Below are 21,505 nucleotides of genomic sequence, written 5' to 3'. Positions count from 1 at the left end.
CCAACGGACAAAAAAGTAAAAAATGTTTAAATAGGTTATAGTAATAGAAAATGTAACAAAGAAAAAAAAATAAAAAACATGCATCAATCATTTTAAATAAATAAATAGCAAAACTACCCGCACATTAAAAAAATCTGTTAAATGAAGATATGCTTTAGTTTTTAAAAAAATAAAAAAAATATTTTAAATGTGTTTTTTTCAAAATAAGTAACCAACTCACGTAACTAATTTTTTTTAAAAAAAGGGCAAAGTAGTTACTTTTTGAATTTGAATTTAAAGTGGTTATCTAAAACTATTCTTCCCATTATCTCTATTCCCTATATATACATAAATAAAGTTTATTAAAAAAATTAATTGATCTTATTTTTCTTCAAATGTGTAGTATTATTTGTTGAATTATTTCCATTCTTCTTATCTTCATCTTTTTATGGAGCGAATAGATAGATTATTTGTCGGCTAGCCGAAAAAAAAAAGGTTTGAATATACTTGCAAATAACAAAGCGAAAGTCCAAGAAGAAGAACAATATTTATCAAAATGGAAATCTTCTGCAAATGATGATATTGTTAGATCTATAATGTCTTTTTGTGAATTTTTTTGGGTTCATTTCATTCAATTTGATTTGTTTCTGTCATATATTGTACTTAAATTCTTTAGGTCGAATGAGTTTTCTATGTTCTTTTTTTATTTACATTTGTAATCTTTGATGATTTGTACTGTGATTAATATATTTTTTTTATGATTGTGTTACTTTTTATTTAATTTAAGTGAAGTTATTCTAATACTTTGTATGTTATCATTTTCTGTTAATTTTTTCTATTCAATCATTTATATTAACATGTTTTTATATTATTGTATTATTTGAATCGAATAATTTTTTAATTTTATTCTTTTTTGTTAATTTTTTATTCCATCATTTATACTAACATGTGTGTATTATTGAATTATGGATGTATTCTTCTACAAATGTGTAATGTTGTCTGTATTATTTCTATTCTTTTTATCTTTATTTTTTTATTTGGTGAATAGGTAAATTATAAAATTATTTTTAAAATTATAAGTTAGTTATTTTATAACGTGGAATTCAGACATTTTTAAAAAATATAGAATTTATATAAATTTTTAAATAGTTAAATAGAAATTATAAAATTATTTTTAAAATTATAAGTTAGTTATTTTAAAATTATAAAAAAAATTGTAATTTTTTAAATAATTGAGAATGACTAATTAAAAGTTCAAATTTTGAATTTAATATTTGTAGTTTTTGAAGATAGTTACACTTTTCTGACTTTATCATAATTGTAAGATAATTATATAACTAGAAAGTACTCTCTAATAATGCATGTAATTATTTTGTTTGTTCAAAAAAAAATATGTGTACGTTACCTTATTTTTTATCTCAATTATGTAGAAACTTTAATAGTAATCATATATAATTTCAATCATTATTATTAATAGAACATTAGAAGAATTATTACTAAAGGTATTTATGTTAATAAAAATTAAATTGTTGAATGTATTATTGATATATGACTAAATAAAATAATACGGGGAAGAAAATAGTAAGTAAACATTATACGTTGTATTGAAATATATTTAAGTTAATAAAAATAGAAAAAGTATTATTTTATGATTAAACAAAAATAACAAATAAAAATTTCACGTTGTATTAAAATAATAAGTACTAAAAATTATGATAAATTTTATAATAGTCATAAAAGGAATTTATGCAATAATTACTATAATAGAATACTAGAAAAATTGATAAGTTCCTCGATATATAATCATTGATAAAAAATTAAATTATTATTTTCTTTTTCGAAAGTTTAAAAGTAACTGATTCAGTATTTGTGATTAATTATTTCCAATGATTAATAAAAAATGTATATATCATGAACATGTTTCTATTATTATATGACATTAGTTTATATTGACTCTATTTTAAATTACTTTTTTATTATCGTTTGACACAAATTTAAGAATGTAAAGAATATGTTGAATCTTTTGAATTTGAAAAAAAATAAATGCAAAATATATTAACATGTCATTTAATCTTATGATATTTTTACTTTTCATGTGAAATATTTTTAACAAATTGTTAATATGAAAAATATATTAATATATCAATACAACATAAAAATAATACAAGACAAATATGTAAAAATATTTCAACTATTTGATGTTTCATGAAATTAAATTAATCATAAATCCATATATAGCTGCACAACGGGCGGTACGCTTTTCATTCACACAAATGCTGAATAACTTTGGTCAGACGAAAATTGTTTGTGTCAATTATACTCCAACTCCTTAAGATTTTCTTCAGAAGCATCAATAGTTGGAAGTTTTATCCTAAGTTGTTCTACATTTTCATGATATTTCCCATATGAGAAAACAAGATAGCAATAATCATCTTGGTAATTATCACTAACCAAGCTATAAAGTTGCTGTCCTGCTGCAAAGCCACCAAGAAGTTGATATGATCTTTGTGATTGATCCATAGTTACACAAATATCATCACCACAAGCAGCAACTTCTATTTGTGTTCTATAGATGAAATCCAAAACTTGTGAAATTTCTTTTTCAAACTCATAAAATGGTCCATTTTCAAAGTTGAATTTTCTAAGCTTACATAATCCTTCTCCCAATTCCATCATTGCTCCTTTGTGATTTTTGTTGAATAAGTGATGGAATCCTACTGCACATTGAAGAATTCCGTGGAGTAGAGTTCGAATCGGCTCTTGGGATTCGTTCCAAAGGGCTTCAAGAACATCGTGACATCTGTCAGAGGTGGCAAAATAAATTCATATTTTAGTAACATGTTTAATCCTCCTAACTACTATAAACGGATTGACATTGGGGTTATTTGCATAAAATTCAATTTTTTATAAGAATTTAAATTTTGTTCCCGTTTGCCCAGTAGACTAAATTTATCTGTCGTAAAAGAAAAAATGTTTAAACTGCTTTCAATGACCACGAAATTTATTGGCTAAATTTTTGAGAGGTCAAATAAGTAAAAAAAAAATGAGGGGAGTAACAAAAACTGTTTTCCAAAAGTAAAAAAGTATTTTTTTCCAAAATTACTTTTTTGAAAAAATACATTTATAACTTACTTTTATAAAGATTGACCAAATAATTTTTTTTCTCAAAACTGTCTTACATATACAAATGACTTTACCAAAGTACTTTATTAAAAAATGCTTTCCAAAATAAATTGATTTTAGAAGTTTGAGCAAACAAGATATTAATCTACTGAACTTAAAACATGATTTTAAAGAGTAACCTCAAAAGAAATTAATGTTATTTTTACCTGTAATAATCTCTGCTATTAAAAAGCGCCACAGCTTCTTGGAAACTATAGTTTTTCGATTTATGATCATCTTCGTCCTCCACAAAACTCCTTCGAGAAAAAAGGCGATAACTATATGATGATGGTGAAGTGTAATTGGTCTTCTTGAATTGATGATAATATAATTGGTTATGGAAATGAACCTTTGAGTATGGAAAATTAGAGAGTGAAGATATGTTAGTAAAAGATATTAGAGTTTGATTGAATTTTGGGAGACTGATAGAAATGTTATTAGCCATAGAAGAATGATTTTCCTAGCTGCATCTTTTTTGTCTCTTTTATTGTGATGGTTTTTATTTGTGGTTCATTTTTTCTCACTTCAAAAATCAGATATTGTTTTACAAAAAAATCTCCCAAGACTTTTCCTTTAAATGTAGGGAAAGTTACACATTTAACAGGTCGGTCAAAAATAATGAATTACATTTGTTAGTCAATTATACGGAAAAAAAATTCTCTATTTTCATTTGTCTTGTTTAACTTTCCTTTTTAGTCTATTTCAAAACGAAGATCGTTTCTTTTTTTCGATAGCTCTTTAATTTTGACTTTTCATATAAAATACTTAACGCCGCAAGATTAAAGGATATTTTGATAATAATTCATTTTAAGTTTCTTACCTTTTGTTGAGAAAATAATTATAACAATTCATTTTCTAAGAAAATAAAAAATATAAAACTTGACTTATGTTTTAAAAAAACAATATCTTCTTCGTATCATTTAATTTAAGTATCTTAATTTTCTTTTAGAAAGTAATAATTCATTTGGGATGGTGCATACTCGGGTATTTCCTAGCACTTTCTATTTGTGGAATATTATCTAATGCCCAACCTGTTAGGAATAGAACTCCCAAAAAGTAAAATATTTACTTTTAAATGTATCGTTACTTTCATATCCTCTTTTTATTTTAAAATGATATATAATAATTTATTTTGCACGCTGACGTCATGTTGATATCAGCGCCCACCCTTTTTTTCCTCTTCGATGCTATTACATTATATGGATACACTTTGGTGATGTCAAAGAGTAATTGAGCAATGTCTTCATTGAAGGACTGTTTCTTCCTCCTTGATACCATCAACGTACAATATATTCTGGCGGTATCAATGAGTAACTGAACAATGTTTTCTTTGAGGTTTGCTTCAGTCTTTCGATAAGATTATTCAATCATCCATTATACCATTACGATATATCTACATATTGTTGTGGTATCATTGAGGTATGTTTCAATTCCTCAATATTTTAATTTTTAAAAATATAAGAATATAATTTCTACTAATTTAGAGTTTAATAAATAAGATTGTAACCAACATGGGTTGTGGTGCACTGATAGGAGTGTTTCACCCTTAACCAGAGATCTCGGGTTCGAGTCCTGAGTATGGAGAAAATCTTGTTGGGAGCGTCACCCCCGAATGGGCCCTGCAGTGCGCGATCTAGATTTAATTAGTGCTCCTATATGGGCTCCGGACACCGAGTGGAAAACCAAAAATAAAAATAAATTGTGACTTCAATATTTTTCTCTTAATTGTTTCTTAGTTATTTCTTTTTATTTTTAAGAAAGTCAATCCTATATGATACTGATAGTGGAAGAAAATAACAATTTACCTTTGCGGCACGTCAAAATCAAGCTTTGAAGAAGCTTTAATGGATAATGGAGTCTGACAATTCTAACCAACTCAAAATCTCCTCTTAACACTCTCAAATTTTATATATGAGCTTCGCTCGATGTTTCAAATCTTTCAATATATTATTCACTCAAAACAATTTACATTTGCAGCACGCCAAAATTCAAAATCAAGCTTTAATGATAGAACATTTTTGGCACACAATTGGTTGTCAAACATAGGTAACCTTTTGTTCCATGCCCCTCTAATTCCTGAATAGCCATACTCAGGTAGAGTTGATCCAATCTGTACTTCTACTACTTGTGAACTAATATCCTCCTCTACAACTTCACATATTTTCAGTGTTACATACTCTCATAATTAATCCGGCTTCTACTGTTTTTAAATTTAAAACCAAATCGAATGTTAATTTAAAACACACCCATATTTTCATAAATTGAAGAATTTTTATATTTATGAGAAAAAAATATAATTAAAGGAATTCCAAATTATATATCTAAATAAAATTTCAACTTGAATTGAAATCAAATCATTTCCAAAAATCATTCTGCAATTTTAAATCTATACAAAAGAATATTCCTACACCTCAAAAATAAGAACACTCCTGTAAGGACAAAAATAAAAAACAGTTGAAACTAGAATTGTTGGGGTACTCAGAAAAGAGAAAACCCCTCCAAAAATATACGCCACTAATTACAGCGCACACACGGTATTCTTTAGTAAAAGGCGAAAGAATAGTTCGCTCTGTGCTCACTGTGTGGCTGCGTAAGTTTTGGTACGGTTTGATGTGTTTGTTTTATATTACAACAAAGTTTATATTTACTTATTATTCGACGGTGTGGTACTTGCCTCACTCCTTTAATATCTGTATGAACGAAAACTAATTTTTAACATTATATATGCTGTGTGATTGTTTGGTGAAGGCTCAGCTTTGCCTCTTTTGTGGTTACTTTAAGTTGGTGTTGTAATGGCATTGAGTAATGCCGAACTCGCAATTTCATCTGAAGGTTGAGAAGGAACGACTACATAAAAAAATAAAAAAAATTAGCGGCAATAAATATACACATTAACAAAAAATGCTAAGACTTTTATCAATACAAAGAGTACTAACATGTAATTATCACTAGTATAATTACCTATAAATATATATATATATTTTTCAAGTGAAGGGTCTATATTCTGTTTTCAACAAACTAGAATCTCAATTAAATTTTATTGAAGAATTGGGAAGGGGCCACGCGAACGCATGCCCCACTATCACAAATTATGACATAGGCTAGATCACTTGGTCCGACCTTAGGCGGGCACCCTTCCAAAGTGCAATGGAAGTCATCAGCCTAGGCCATGAGTCTTAGGGGTCGTTTGGTTTGAAATGAGTTATGATGGGATAAGTTATGTTAGGATTAGTTATGATGGGATAAGTTGTGCTAGGATTATTTCTTATTGAGTGTTTGGTATGTTGTATTCAAAATAATATATATTGATAAATTTTAAAAACAAGTTGTTTGTTTACAAAATTACCCTTCACTTTATTTAATTTTTTAAATTTTCTTTGCGAGCTTTAGTTATTTATTTTTTTAAATAAAACTTTTATTTTATTTAACATAAATATTTTTGTTTATGTATTCGCATGATAAGTACCATGTGTATTTAAAAATATAACTTTTTTTTATTTAGCTTAAAAATAGAACTTCCCTCTTTAGTTTGTTAAAGAGAAGAAAATTTATGAGAAATCAAAATAAAATAAACATAAGAATTAATCAAATAAAAATTATATTAATATAGTGTAATTTTTTAATTATCATAAAAATAAGAAGTAGTAAATATTATTAAACATGATATTAAAAATAATGTAAATATAAATAAATGTGAAAAATGATGTATAAAAAGAATTTAAAGGAATATATTTTGTCATTTACCTATTTTATTTCGGGATAAGTTATCCCGGGATTACTATACCACCCAATGTGAGGGATAACTTATCCCGGTACTAATACATAATCTTGGGATAAGTTATCCCAAGTTTTCCAACCAAATAAGGAAATAAAGGGTACTTAAAATTTATCGCGGGATTTACTTCCCTTATCCATTACACCAAACGACCCCTTATTGATTGCCCATTCACCCAGTCCAGGTAAGTATGTTTCATGTGGGTCCTTCCTATCCTTTTATATCCATCCAGATTCTGTTTTCCTTCATTTCAGTCGATGAGGGACATTTTGCCCTTGATTTATTTTTTCAACTTATAACACCACATAAACAACAAACACATCTTTACAGCTCTCTTAAAAGAACAATGACATACTCATGGAAAAATAACGTTATGTTAGCCAAGAACTACTACGAACCAGGAACAAAAATGACCTTAAAAAAAATATTTTAGGGACAATGGATGTCAAAATTCATGTGTTATAGGGCCTTTACTCGATATCTCAGGTTAACGACATTAGCTGAGTCTGAAGCAATTGATTAATTGTTCTTTGCTCTTACAATACATATAAATCACTTTGTGAATACAAAAACTAAACCAATAAAAACATGTTCAATTTTTATAATTGAACCCCAAGTTTAGCAGACACCATGTATTAGTAACCAGAAATAAGAAAAAAATGTTTAAGAATTGGGTAGGGGCCACATGGATTGAATAGAGTCCCACACTGCCACAAATTATAACATAGGCTCTACTACTTGGGTCAACCTGAGGCAAGCGCCCCAGCAATACAATAAAGGTCACCAACCTAGGTCATGGGCCTTGTTGATCGCTCATTAATTGTATCAACCGGTGAGGTTGCCCTTGTTTTCTCCTGTATTCGTATTTCATAACAAAAATACCTCCACTTTCTGTTTGATTTCATGTTTTTTTTTCCTTTAATTTATAGCACTTAATATGCACAATAAACAAATCTTCTAGGATCTCTGAAGAGAAAAAATGCCACTTTGAAAAAATTTTGTTTTAGAATCGGGTAGGGGCCGCACGAACACAGGCCCCCGCTGCAACAAATTATGATGTAGGCTCATCCACTTGGGTCGACCTTAAGCGAACACCCCTCCAAAGTGCAATGGAGGTCACCAACCTAGGCCATAGGCCTTATTGATCACCCATTAATCCCGTCCAGGTAAGTATGTTTCTTGTAGCTCATACCTTTTTTCTTATACCCATTTTAATCCCTTTATTCCTTTGTTTCAGCCGATGAGGGACATGTTACCCTTGATTATATTTTTTTTCATTTATAGCACCACATAGACAACTCCCGAGTTGAGCTAAAGCTGTATCCATGGCAAACCCACATAGACCCGCAAACATACTAACCCTTCCCGCTCCCTCCCACATAGCAAAAAATTGTGTTTTCAATCTGCCCCGCTCCACATAACAAAAAATTGTGTTTTCAATCAGCCCCACATAGACCCGCTCCACTCCATGCCGCATAGTTTTTTTTTTTCTTAATTGAATTTCACTTAACAAATAAAATTCATAAATTTTTTTTTTATTTTTCTGCTAAATAAATAAACTTGTAACTATTATACTATTTCCTACTAGCATATACATATATAGAGAGATCATTGTCTCAATCATGTAGTTGGGGAAATAAATATTTTTTCTTGTTTGATAGAAAGGACGTTAGTGAATCTGTGGGTCAAGCTTATGTTTCATTTAGTTTCTAAATTTTTTTTTTTGTCAAACACAAAATAATACAATTTCAAGAAAATTATAAGGCTTCATTATAGTGTAGCTTAAGTGTTTCCAAAAAAATATAGTGTAGCTTAAGTGTCAAAATATTTGAAAAAAAAACAGTGATACAGTAGCTAAAGAGAGAAGCCTGGACTAACTTATGAATATTTTTCTCACTATTAAAAACTAAGTGAAGTTGAGTAGCTGAAATCTTGTAGAACATCTCATTGAGAACTAAATAAATGATTGATATCAATGAAAATATAAAACAATGTTTTGTTTTTTATTGGTTATATAAAACAATGTTAAGTTTTGTAAAGTGAACTCCACCAAAAACTTGAAGCAAAAGAAAGTGGCGAGCATATATTGAGAGGGAGTTGCAATTTTCACAACCCGCACCCACACCCGCTCCGCACCCGCCTTACCTTCCTTAAAAGAAGTTTCAACCCGCCCCGGACCGCACCCGCATAAAGTCATACCCGCCCTGCCCCGCATAAGATAAACCTCCCCGCTCTATTGCCATCCCTACAATTGGTTGTCAAACATAGGTAACTTTTGTTCCATCACACTGTCCCTCTCAGGTAGAGTTGATCCAATCTTTACTTCTACTAAATATGAGCTGATATCCTCCTCTACAACTTCACATATTTTCATGTGTTACATACTTGTAAATAATCCGGCTTCTACTTTTTCATAAATTAAAATCAAATCGAATGTTAATTTGAAACACCCCTCTGTTTTCATAAGTTGAAGAATTTTCATATTTATGAAAAAAATATATAGTTAAAGAAAATTCAAATTATATATCTATATAAAATTTCGACTTCAAATCAACCAAAGCATTTCCAAGAAACATTCTGCAATTTTAAATCTATATAAAAGAATTTCCATACCTTCAAAATAAGAATAACACTCTTGTAAGAACAAAAATAAAAAATTGTTGAAACTAGATTTATTGGGGTACTCAAAAAGAGAACCCCTCCAAAAATTGACGTATGCCACTAATTGCAGCGCGCACGGTATTCTTTAGTAAAAGGCGAAAGAATAGTTCGCTTTGTGCTCACTGCGTGGCAGCGTAAGTTTTGCTACGAATTTATGTGTTTGTTTTATATTACGACAAAGTTTGTATTTACTTATTATTCAACGTGTGGTACTCGCCTCACTCCTTTAATATCTATATGAACAAAAATAATCATGTTTCTTGATGATTTTGAATATATGGTCACAAGCTGATCGATGAAATGTCACATAGAATATTTTGGCCAGTATCATGAATATACTTGAATTGTGCACGAAGTCAGAATTTTTACTAATGAAATTCAAAAATAGAAAAAAGTACACACAAAAAGGCAAGAGGATTCAATAATAATAAAAAATTTTAACATTATATATGCGGTGTGATTTTTCGGTGAAGGCTTAGGTTTGCCTCTTTTGTGGTTACTTTAAGTTGGAGTTGTAATGGCATTGAGTAATATAAGGAACGTTGTGTCTCGAGTAGATGGGCGGGATGGGTTGAGCTTAATCCGCAAAATTTTTAACCCATCCCGCTCTATCTTGCATAACAATTTTTTTCATTTTCAACCTGCCCCGCATAGATCCGCCCCGCGCCCCACATAATTCTTTTTTTCTATTTAAGTTTGATATAAAATTCATAAAAATAAATTCATTTTTCATCAAGTTATATTAATTTAATAGATAATTACTTAAAAATTTATTTGTTAGAGATCAATTGGGAAACATGTAAGAAATCGTATTATTTTTTATTGAACTATTTTCCTTTACTATCTTGAATATTTTAGTAGCTTTAAAGAAATTATCTAAATAAATAATGTTCAGTCACTCTTAAAACATGTAAAAAGTTAAAATTAAGTTTGAACCTGCATAAAATCACACACCCACAACCGCCTCGGCCCGCATTAGTTTTAAACAACACACTTCAACCCGCCCCGCCAACCTTAAACTCATCCCGCCTCACATAGCCTTAAACCCACCTTGTCACGCATTTGCCCCCACCCCATTGCCATCCCTAGTCTCGAGCTAAGATTTTGAAACCAACAGAAAGTGGAGTGGATAGGGTTTAAGCCAACACTACTTGTGTTTTGCCGAACTCGTAATTTCAGTTGAAAGTTGAGAAGGAAACACTACAACAAGAAAAGTTTTTAGCAGCAATAAATATGCATATTAACAAAGAATGCTAAAAATTTTACCATTAGATGAGTACTAACATGTAATTGTCACTAGTATAATTACCTCTAAAAAATAAAATAAAAATTAAGCGCACAACTGGACTACTTTCAAGTGAAGGGCTTGGACTACTTTCAAGTGAAGGGCCTGCATTCTATTTTCAACAAACTAAAATCTCAATTAAATTTTGTTTTAAGAATTGGGAAGGGGCCGCGCGAATGTAGACCCCCACTATCACAAATTATGACATAGACTCAACCACTTGGACCGATCTTAGGCAAGCGCCCTTCCAAAGTGCAATGGAAATCAACAGCCTAGGCCACGGGTCTTATTGAACGCCCATTGACTCCGTCCAGGTAAGTATGTTTCATGTGGCTCCTTCCTATCCTTTTATATCCATCCAGATTCTGTTTTCCTTCATTTCAGTCGATGAGGGACATTTTGCCCTTGATTTTATTTTTTCAACTTATAGCACCACATAAACAACAAACACATCTTTACAGCTCTCTTAAAAGCACTTAATATGCACAATAAACAAATCTTTTTCGGATCTCTTAGGAGAAAAAATGCCACTCTTGGAAAAGTTTTAACAAAATAATAAAATCTTATGAACCCTGGTATATGAGCAAATCATGTAACTTCCATTTTGCTCTTTCTTCACCAAGGTCCACATTTCTCCTACATAAAATGATTTCTAGGAGTAGAACACAAAAAGCTTGATTGGTATGTTCCGAAACCATTATGGTGCAACATATCCTTTCGTTCCTCTTGTCAATTATCGCTGTTTGAGTCTCGGGTTGATCCATCTTCAGTAACTTTGCTAATCCAAAATCTGATATTCTTGGATCATCAAGAAGTGTATATGTTCTTTAGGCGTTACGTCATAATGGATGATTCGTGTGCTACACGAGCACCCGTGCAAATACAAGAGTCCCCTGGCTATCCCAAGCTACATGAGCCCTCTGATTCCGTATATGTCAATGTTAGATCACCAAAAAGGAAACTTGCTAATGTCCCATTATTCAACAACTCATACACAAACAATCTGCAAAGTGTTTTCCATAAATAAAATGGCTTATAGTTTTTCATCTTTTGTGTATCTATAAGCTACAGCAAGAATGCTGGACTCAATGAGTTTGTCCAAGTTTAATGACATTATTCACTGGAAGTTTACTTCTATAACAAGGTGAAATATGTTAAAATTTTGTTTTAGAATTGGGTAGGGGCCGCGCGAACGCAGGCCCCCGCTGCAACAAATTATGACGTAGGCTCGACCACTTTGGCCGACCTTAGGCGGGCACCCCTCCAAAGTGCAATGGAGGTCACCAACCTAGGCCATGGGCCTTATTGATCACCCATTGACCCCGTCCAGGTAAGTATGTTTCTTGGAGCTCATACCTTTTTTCTTATACCAATTTTAATCCCTTTATCCCTTTGTTCCAGTCGATGAGGGACATGTTACCCTTGATTATATTTTTTCATTTATAGCACCACATAGACAACAAACAGGATGACTAATTCATCTCTCTTTGCCTTTGTAAATGGAACATATGGAAGGCAAAAGACAGGCCTCACAACTCCGAGTTGAGCTAAAGCTCTATCCATGGCAATGGGGTTTGGCTCATGAAAGAACCATTCAACCCATGCAATTTTGTTTTTTTTCTTTATTCTTATGGTAAATGGAGAGACTTATTGGAAGAAAATTTTGTTTAAAAGTAGCATATTCTTCTTTTGATTTTCAATCCTTTCTATGTTTCATCTTTCTTAACCAAACAATCTTTTGCTTCATCTTGCTCAATTACTTATACACCCCACACGCATCCGTCAACATTTCTAAAGAGTACAAGCAACATAGGCTAAACCTGATTGCTTAACAGCAATAACAAGATTCCATAATGCTCACTGCCAAAATATCATCTATCTCATTTAGGACCCTTAACATCAAAGAATCAAGCAACTGAAACATTTGGAGAAAAAAAAAAGTATCAAATACACCTGACCATCTTATTCCATACATGGAAGGCAAAATTTCAAACTTAATGAGTGACCAATCTAATTTCAACTGATTCTATCACACTTCAAAGCTTTAGCTGAACTAAGAATAGTCACACACAATGACAGTTATGACATGAATCTTAGATACCAGCCCATACGATGATGTCAAGAAATAAAGTGGTCAGCATTATTAAGCTATTTTCATATTCATCTACAGCTCTTTGTTTGGACAACCAAGCCTCAGTAGGTAACAATTCATGATCACAAAACATCCCATGTAAAACATCTATTGGACTCAGTTTTAGTGTTCTATTTGGATATTGTATATTTTCTAGAGACTAATGTAGCTACTATTACTCTGGCAACGCAATATTCCAGAATCGTCTAGTCCCAAATGCAACAAACCTCACCGAATGCTAACAGATCATCAATTCTCAAAGAGAACTCATGCTTTCACCAAATAAGATATAAGCATAGTAATTTTCCTCAATATATTTTTTAAAAAAAAAAACAAAAAAAGCTTCTCTAATTCAATGAATGGGCATTAGAAAACTTTTCGGGATGACGAGGCTTTCTTGGTTTCTTTAACTTTCTTCTGTTTTGATAAGTCTATTAGTTTCTTTCACTTTAATCCTTTTTCCAAAAAGAAATGTAAATGTTAAGAGCAATAATGACAGAAATCAGTTGGGTTGTTAAGCCCTATGAACGAAATGAAAGAAAAATGTAAGGAAGTCTGCAAACATGTCACAAAGAAGCAGTAAAAGTATACATTACGTGCCACAAAGGAGCAGCGAGTACAGGGGTAATCTGCACTAACTGGCTTAAAAATCCATGAGAACATATGAAATGCTTCATTCATTTGCTTATTCTTTTTTACTTTTTAATAGGAAAAATACTGGAACCAATATTAGAATTCTAATTAACGATATAAAACGGATAAACTATTGTTTACAGGATTACAGAAGCTGAAATGGAAAGGAATGCAGATTAAAGTCAAATAGAGTTTCAGAACCATCACAAGGCTAGATGGTGAATCAGTTATCAGGTTAACATCGTTTAAGTATGACTAGTCTCAACTGACAGCTAAAATGCCTAAGAACAGAGCTGAATTAAGATATAGTAATACAGGCGTAAGCATGAGAAGAAAGTACAGGAAATTGAACTCTACATAGCATTAAGGGGCAGTTCAGAGAGAAAAAAAGTCAGAAAAAGGGAAGAACGTTAGAACACAAACCTGAAAAGTAGTTTTGAGTGCTTCATCAACTGCTTAAAATGAAAGGGGTCAGGAACAGCTAATTAACAGTGTTGAAGGAGATATCAAGAGGGAGTAGTATATTTATTACCTTGCTCCATTAAAGCTTCAAAGTCTGTGATTGTTTCTTCTGAAATCACACACATGGCAGAGCTCGTTGAATTAGGGATGGTACTGCTCTAATTCAGCCTATACCTATGCTTATTACTCCTATAATGGCCAAAACCACCCAATCGACACTACAATTTTGGTGGCACTTTCTTGAGTAAGTTCTTTATACGTCACCACATTACCATGAGTAAATACTTTCCTTCCTAAAGTGAACCAATGTGACAGTATGTGCAAGTTAATTGACTTTAGGAGAATAAATTACATGCTTCCTTCCTCAAACCCCTCTTGTTTAGAAAGAATAAACCAAGTGCTTTCCCTCATCTTTAAAGACATTTATATTTCAAATTTGTAGTTAATTCCTTCAAATATTCACCAATTATACAAAACTTGAAAGAGCATGTTCTTGTCACCATCTATCCGTCAACTCTGGTTCAACCAATGTTTATGTTGTTAACATCATTATCATAGTGAGGGCAGCCAAATCCACAATGCTATTCACAAAATCTATCAGGCAATGCAACTTCGTCTTTTTCTTTTCCTTATGGTAAATGGAGAGACTATTGGCTATTGCTAGAAAATTTTGTTTAAAAGTAGCATTTTCTTCTTTTGATTTCAGTCCTTTCTCTGTTTCATCCTTCTCATAGATGACCAACTATAGTAACTTGATAAGACTAATACTAGGATGGTATGATCCTTGCTTAATATGATGAATTCAGGTAGTGGGAGCAATAGTGTATGATCCTCGGCTCCTCAATACAATGGATAACATATGTAATTTCAAAAGGAATATGATGTTTTCTACAATGCCTCAATTATATGCAGATGTTTGGAAGACCAGCATTATACTCCAAAATGTCCCTAAACGGGGATGGATTAGACTAATAAACATGTCAATACTAATACAAGAAGACGCAAAACTAAAGAGGAATCATGATGATCACACGACTATATAACAGCAAAATCTTGCCAGCTATAGTCATGAACTAAAGTCACATATTTTATGAATCTTTTTAGGCACATGAGCTAATCTTATGTATATCTTAAAGCAATAAGTAGAAGAAAATTAACGATACTATAGTATACTCATGTTCCCAGCTCTATACAGAAACTTGCTTATAATTGAGTAGCTGAAGTTAAGTGACCATAATTATTTGCACTGTGATAAGGCAGATTCTGCTGATGTTGCAAAAGTAAACCATATACTGCAACCCTCTAAAACAAATTATAGTAACTCTTCTCTTCATCTATATAAAGTACTTCGGAGAAAGTTGACCAATAAACCACAACATGCCAAGGCAGAAGAAGATTAACCAGGATCTAGTCCGTAAACAGAGAAAACAGAAGAAAATGATCCAGTCCAGAAACTAACAGCTACAATGTACATGCCTCCCAAAAGAGAAAAGCAAACAAGAAGAATGCGTGTAAAAAATAACATAAAGAAGATACCTTCATGTCAAGAAATTTTTCAAATTAAGCCGCTAACAACAAAAACTTACTTCTCAATACCAATTGGAGAAAAACTAATACCTACCAACCAAAAAAAAATCATTATCATCCAAAACTTGGACATCTCTTTCCCCAACAAAGTTTTCCCGTCCAATTTTCTCAACAATCTTCACAAACTCCTCTCTCTTTGCCTTTGTAAGTGGAACATAGGGAAGGCGAAAAACAGGCCTCACAACCCCAAGTTGAGCTAAAGCTGTATTCAGAGCAATGGGGTTTGGCTCATGAAACAACCATTCAACCAAGGGCATTAGCTTTGAGTTCAAAACAGGGTTATTTCCTCCAAACATTAGTTCACGCATAAGACCAGGAACCAAGTTGCTGGTGACAGAAATAACTCCCGTAGCACCATGATGCCACCTTGAGTCATGGCATTCATCATCATTCCCACTCCACACAACCAACCCATTACTTGTATACTGCTCCACTCTATCATTTCCTACACACTCTTTGACACCAGCAAGGTTAGGGCTCTTTGCTAATGTCTGGATTACATGAGGGGGAATGTCTTGACCAGTTCGTGATGGCACATTGTAAATGATAGTAGGGCCCATAGGGAGCACACTGTCAAAGTGAGAAATCAAACCCTCTATGGAGGTCTTCCCATAGTAAGGATTAATGTGAAGAGCTGCATGCATACCTACAGCAAATCCTTGTTCTGTCGCATGGATTGCTTCCCTCGTGGAGTTGCTTCCTGTGTTTCCAATGACTTTAATTGATCCACCAAAACAATTGATGGTATGACCAATGAGCATGATGTGTTCATCCCAGCTCATCAATTGACCTTCACCTGTAGTGCCACCAACAATCACACCCTCAACACCATTTTCAATTTGCAAATTTACTAAGGCGTCATAAGCCTCAAGATCGAATCTTCCATCTGGTAGATATGGGGTTTTAATTGCAGTAATCAATCGAAGTTTTTTTATGTCCTCGGCAAATGTCCTGCATAAGAGAAGGTTAAATGAATTTATGTTAACATTGTGGTTGCATGTATCTCCTGTAAATTTCCTTGATGCTGATATTCACCTATTAGCTGTTTGTGTTAACTAAACGGAAAGCATGTATCATCGATTGCTACCTACAGGGAAATGTTTATCATTTCCAATGCATATCATCGATTGTTGCTAATAGCTCATCAGAACAAGATGATAATGCATGTCCCATTTTGTTGACAATACCTAAGCATTCAATATACTAGATAGTTCCTAATACTATTTATTCACGGAAGACTAACTGTATGAAATCTAAAACTGACCTCATTACAAGGCTAGGAATAACATGTCAAACAGGCGAACAATTCATCAAATCACACGCACAAATAGATGATAAAACTATGATCAAGGAACCACCATTGCCTTCTAATCTCTTATTCTGATTTATTAAATTGATAAAACTATTGGGTTTGGCTAACCTATCGGTTGGGAACATAGGTGTCATAACGACTTGTATTTTTGGATCATGACAATTTGGTATTAGAGTGGGTAAAAAGGTTTTGACAGTTCAAAATCGCGTGATTAGGAGATAACCAATCCATTCCATGGATAGCATCAAAGTCTACCATATCTAAGACCTTCAAATTCGCTTAAGTATCATATCCTATCAAAGTAACTACACACAGACCGATGTACCACTACGGAATCCCCAACAGGAGTAGAAACATGTATAGGCAAATCAAGCGACTCACAGAACATGTCCAAACTCGAAGCAAATTATGTAGACACATAAGAATAAGTAGAGCCTGAATCAAATAATATTGTAGTCGACCGATGACAAACTGGAATAATAAATGTGAGAACAACATCTAAAGCTCTTCTCTACTCGGAAATGCATTACACTAGGCATGATCGCCCTCAGACTTCACACGACCGGAATGGAATCCACCTCTCTCCGTATGAGAACCACCTCTACCACTTTGTGCACCTCCCCATATCGGAGGTTGAGCAGCCTTAGAAGTCAAAGCATGAAAACCACCATGTCTGTCTGGGGACAATTACGAAATGTCCCGTGTCACCACACTCTAAACAACCCCTACGGGGCATAGGCTAATGTGAGGAACCTGAATGCCCTCCACGGCCTAAAGGTCACGATGATGAGCACTATGAAGTTTGTATTGAACTGGAAGTACTACGTGCGACATAATCTCAGACAATGGCATGAATGGGTTTGTCAGACAGGGTGATAACCCCTCCCTAAGTAACCTCGACTCCTAGGTGGAGCACCACCATAATCACATGCCTGACATGCCCTCTTACCCTCACGCTAAATCATTTTTAACTCCTAGGCAACAGCTATCACTTTCTGAAATGGAACCGCGGAAGCGAAAACCTAATAAACTCACATGCAAATCGAAATAATCAATCATTTGACAAACCTTCTCACTCTCGATGGGAAGTATCATCGAAGTGTTCCTAAGCAAGGCATGAAATTTAGTCTCATACTCAATAACTGACATACCCTCCTACTCTAATCCCTCAAACCGCGTGGAACAAAATATGCTAGAAACACCTTGGTAAATTTAGCCCATGAAAGTGGAGGTGATCCAACTGACCTACTATCAATATAATTCCTCCACCATTGATTGGCAAAGCCAATCATCTGAAATGTTGTGTAGTCAACTCTACTAATCCAAGGTTGTGCAACCTCACATGACAATTGACTATAAACTCATATCCATCACACTCAAGTCACTAGTGTAGGTCAGAGGATTCAACATCCTAAACCTTCTAAACATCTTTTGCTTATCAATGCACATGACATGTTTATTAGTCGAATGTGGTTTCCATTCCGACCGTGGTGGTGGTCGTGGATATTTATAGTCTAAGAGCGGTTGTGCCCAGTGTTATGATTTTCTGAGTAGGCCAGAAGCATAGGCTCATCTAATGTTATCACATGTATTATTCCAGTTTGTCATCAATCGGTTACAATACTATTTGAACTAAGCTCAACATATTGCTTCGAGTCTGGATATGTTATGTGAGTCACTTTATTTGCATGTACATGTTTCTACTCTTGTTGGGAATTCCATCGTGGTATATCGATTGTGTAACTACTTTGATGAGATATGATGCTCAAACAAATTTGAAGGTCTTAAATATGATAGACTTTGATGCTATCCTAGAAATGGATTGGTTATTTCTTTATCACGCGATTTTGAATTGTCACAAATCTTTACCTACTCTAATATCAAATAGTCATGACCCAAAAACACAAGTCGTTATGACACCAATCTTGGATGGTATTTCATTTTTTCTGCATTTCATATTGTGAAAGACTTTGTGTTTCTGATATTTTGCTTGTCACTTACTTTTCCAATTGGTTTATTAAATTGAAACGATAAAATTATTGGGATTGGCTTACCTATCCCAATAATTGACTTGTGTTTTTGGATCGTGACAGCAACATGGTTTACAAACTTTGAATCTGCCAACTACAAATTGTGTTATCTACTACAATTAAGTCAATTTTGATGTTCACTGTACTTATTTTCGTAAGTAAAATTGGTGAATATACTACATTATTTCTTCTATCATCTGCAACAACCTATAGTTTTTCCTAACCATTTCACCACTACATTCCAATTATACAAAATAATCAAGATGTCATGTACTATTGTCTGGCATACCCAAACAAGAAACACAAGGAAGTGGCATTATCCAATAATGCACCTCAACCAGTGTGCACTTCAACCAGTCAATCGCACAACAGTAAGAATACTGAAGGAAAAGGAAAAAAAAAACTTGTTCATATCATAGATCACATTTAATCCCAAATCAACTGCAGGTGGATATTACCTATTTTTAACTTCATTACTGCGCATCGGGAGGTGGATACATGGAATTACTGCTGCTCTTGGTGACTTCCATGTTGTAGTTCTCCTGTTAGCAAACAATAATCAATTCACAGTACAGAAATTAAGAACTTGATCATCATTTGACGATAAGGCACAAAACTTTGTTGATGTCGAGCAACATACATACCTGTTTGTTGTTCTGGCACGTTCAACATAGAAATGGCAGCAATTTGTAATTAAGGATGACATTTCTCCCTATCGGAAATGTGTAAACGGAGAGAAAAGAAAGAAATGGCCAACGGCGAGAGAGAAAAGAGGAGCAACACGTTTTTATAAAATATAAGGAAATAGGCTTAGGGTTTTCTGGCGGGATGATTAAGGGTATTTCTGTCATTTAACTCAATCATGAAAGTCAGTCACCTCATGCACGTTTTTGTAGCCTTTGAATTTTCTCTGATCCTATTTAGTTATGGGCCCTTTAGGAACATGCCTTCCAATTGACAATTTGTATTCATCTTACCATTTAATAACACTCATAATCACATCTTATCACTATTTTAGCTTTTGGCTTTTTTCAAACAAAAAAAAAATATATTGGTAGGTTTATCATTATAATCTTATTTTGTGTTATTTGGAAGTGAGGTTTCCCCATTAATGAGCATGAATTAATTTATTTTGATTAAATAAATTGATCAATAAACATGAATTACATTATTTAGTTTTCTTATGTTGGTCAAATTTATATTTTCAAAGCAAATGACTCTCAAGGTTAAATAGAAAAAATAATGTCATTTATGCATTGATTTTGAAATACAAGTTAGTAAAAACAACATATAAATAAGAAAGAAGGAGTAATTTACTTCGCTCATTTTATTTTTCTTAATTATTGTCTCAACAAAATATATACACCTTTCTTTTCATTTCATGCACTTCTTCTTCTTCTTCTTTTCATTTTAAAAAATAAATTATTTTAATATTATTAAAAATAATTTTAACTTTATAACTTTATTTATATTCTTAATGAAATAATTCATAATCACAAAAATATCTAAATTATTTTAAATTATAAATATTTTTTTAAAATAAAAAGTTAATATCAAGTCAAATAATATTACATAAAATGAGACGAAGAAAATAAGTAAAATATAACCTAACAGATAAAGGGCTGGGGTGGGGGGGGGGGGGGGGNTTTTTTTTTTTTTTTTGCAAGGTTCAAATCCAAGTTCGGAATATTCTCAAGAAGAGGACAATAATGCAAATTCGAAAAGTATTCATTGCATATGTAAGAATTTCTACTTGACATCAAAAGTTTAGAGGGTTTCAAAAAGGTATTAAAAAATAAAGAACGAATATAAATATATAATTAAGGATATTTATGTTTTATCTTATCTTAATTAATATAATAGTATAAATAGTATAGGATGAATATTATTTTCTCTTGAACTAAGATTAAATAAGATTATTCATGTATGAATTTAATCTCTTCTCCGTTGAGTTTATACCGTTCTTTGTTCAAATTAGGTTATTACAAAACTTTATTCATTGATTTCTAATTTGAGAAAATACATTAAATCGCCCTTAAATTTGACAGCACAATATATTTTAACATTGTAATTACATGGATATTTAAATACCCTCTTATTTTAAATGGTAAAAATATATTCGACTCGATTCATATTTTAAATTGATAAAAACGAGTTACCCAATAGATAATATAAATAACTATGAATACCCATATTATAGTAGGAATATTATTAAAAACTTCAAAATCAAAATCTTAACCCCACTCTTCACCCCAATCCCCCACCCTACAAAAAAAACTTTAAATTTTTTTAACCCGTCTAACCCATGGCCTTAGGTAGTTATCAGCAAGATAATAAATCAAATAACACCAAATCATAGCTCCGGCGAACGTAAGCAATTGTCGATCCCACGTCATAGGAATCCATCCTTAACACCTTGTTTTGATTATTGCTTAAATTCAATTATATCGTATCGTTTAAATCCATCCTTAGTTAATGACAAAAAGAC

General features: G+C 32.4%; 2 protein-coding genes, 6 non-coding genes and 1 pseudogene across 8 annotated transcripts; all 9 read right to left on the bottom strand.

Annotated features, from left to right (window-relative positions):
* Positions 1-2,268: 2,268 nt before the first annotated feature.
* LOC125859989 (uncharacterized) lies at positions 2,269-3,654 on the bottom strand. Its single transcript, XM_049539854.1, has 2 exons — positions 3,309-3,654; positions 2,269-2,779 (listed from the first exon to the last, which is right to left on the bottom strand). Exons 1-2 carry the CDS (start codon positions 3,584-3,586, stop codon positions 2,290-2,292), a joined length of 768 nt encoding a protein of 255 aa, XP_049395811.1. The 5' UTR covers positions 3,587-3,654; the 3' UTR covers positions 2,269-2,289.
* Positions 3,655-5,614: 1,960 nt separating this feature from the next.
* Positions 5,615-5,729, bottom strand: LOC125861084 (U5 spliceosomal RNA). Its single transcript, XR_007445948.1, has one exon. It is a non-coding gene; the product is annotated as a U5 spliceosomal RNA (small nuclear RNA).
* A 464-nt stretch (positions 5,730-6,193) lies between these two features.
* On the bottom strand, positions 6,194-6,318 carry LOC125861075 (U1 spliceosomal RNA; annotated as a pseudogene).
* A 1,282-nt stretch (positions 6,319-7,600) lies between these two features.
* Positions 7,601-7,756, bottom strand: LOC125861076 (U1 spliceosomal RNA). The gene has a single exon (XR_007445941.1). It is a non-coding gene; the product is annotated as a U1 spliceosomal RNA (small nuclear RNA).
* A 173-nt stretch (positions 7,757-7,929) lies between these two features.
* On the bottom strand, positions 7,930-8,090 carry LOC125861070 (U1 spliceosomal RNA). Its single transcript, XR_007445937.1, has one exon. It is a non-coding gene; the product is annotated as a U1 spliceosomal RNA (small nuclear RNA).
* A 1,505-nt stretch (positions 8,091-9,595) lies between these two features.
* On the bottom strand, positions 9,596-9,709 carry LOC125861083 (U5 spliceosomal RNA). Its single transcript, XR_007445947.1, has one exon. It is a non-coding gene; the product is annotated as a U5 spliceosomal RNA (small nuclear RNA).
* A 1,314-nt stretch (positions 9,710-11,023) lies between these two features.
* Positions 11,024-11,184, bottom strand: LOC125861073 (U1 spliceosomal RNA). The gene has a single exon (XR_007445939.1). It is a non-coding gene; the product is annotated as a U1 spliceosomal RNA (small nuclear RNA).
* An 855-nt stretch (positions 11,185-12,039) lies between these two features.
* LOC125861069 (U1 spliceosomal RNA) lies at positions 12,040-12,200 on the bottom strand. Its single transcript, XR_007445936.1, has one exon. It is a non-coding gene; the product is annotated as a U1 spliceosomal RNA (small nuclear RNA).
* A 3,404-nt stretch (positions 12,201-15,604) lies between these two features.
* LOC125859984 (4-hydroxy-tetrahydrodipicolinate synthase, chloroplastic-like) lies at positions 15,605-19,799 on the bottom strand. Its single transcript, XM_049539847.1, has 3 exons — positions 19,662-19,799; positions 19,476-19,559; positions 15,605-16,626 (listed from the first exon to the last, which is right to left on the bottom strand). Exons 1-3 carry the CDS (start codon positions 19,721-19,723, stop codon positions 15,699-15,701), a joined length of 1,074 nt encoding a protein of 357 aa, XP_049395804.1. The 5' UTR covers positions 19,724-19,799; the 3' UTR covers positions 15,605-15,698.
* Positions 19,800-21,505: the final 1,706 nt, after the last annotated feature.

This window comes from Solanum stenotomum, chromosome 3, assembly GCF_019186545.1.
Source record: "Solanum stenotomum isolate F172 chromosome 3, ASM1918654v1, whole genome shotgun sequence".
Lineage (NCBI taxonomy): Eukaryota > Viridiplantae > Streptophyta > Magnoliopsida > Solanales > Solanaceae > Solanum > Solanum stenotomum.
Note: the sequence above shows the minus strand (reverse complement) of the source record. Positions and strands in the feature narration are given on the sequence as shown.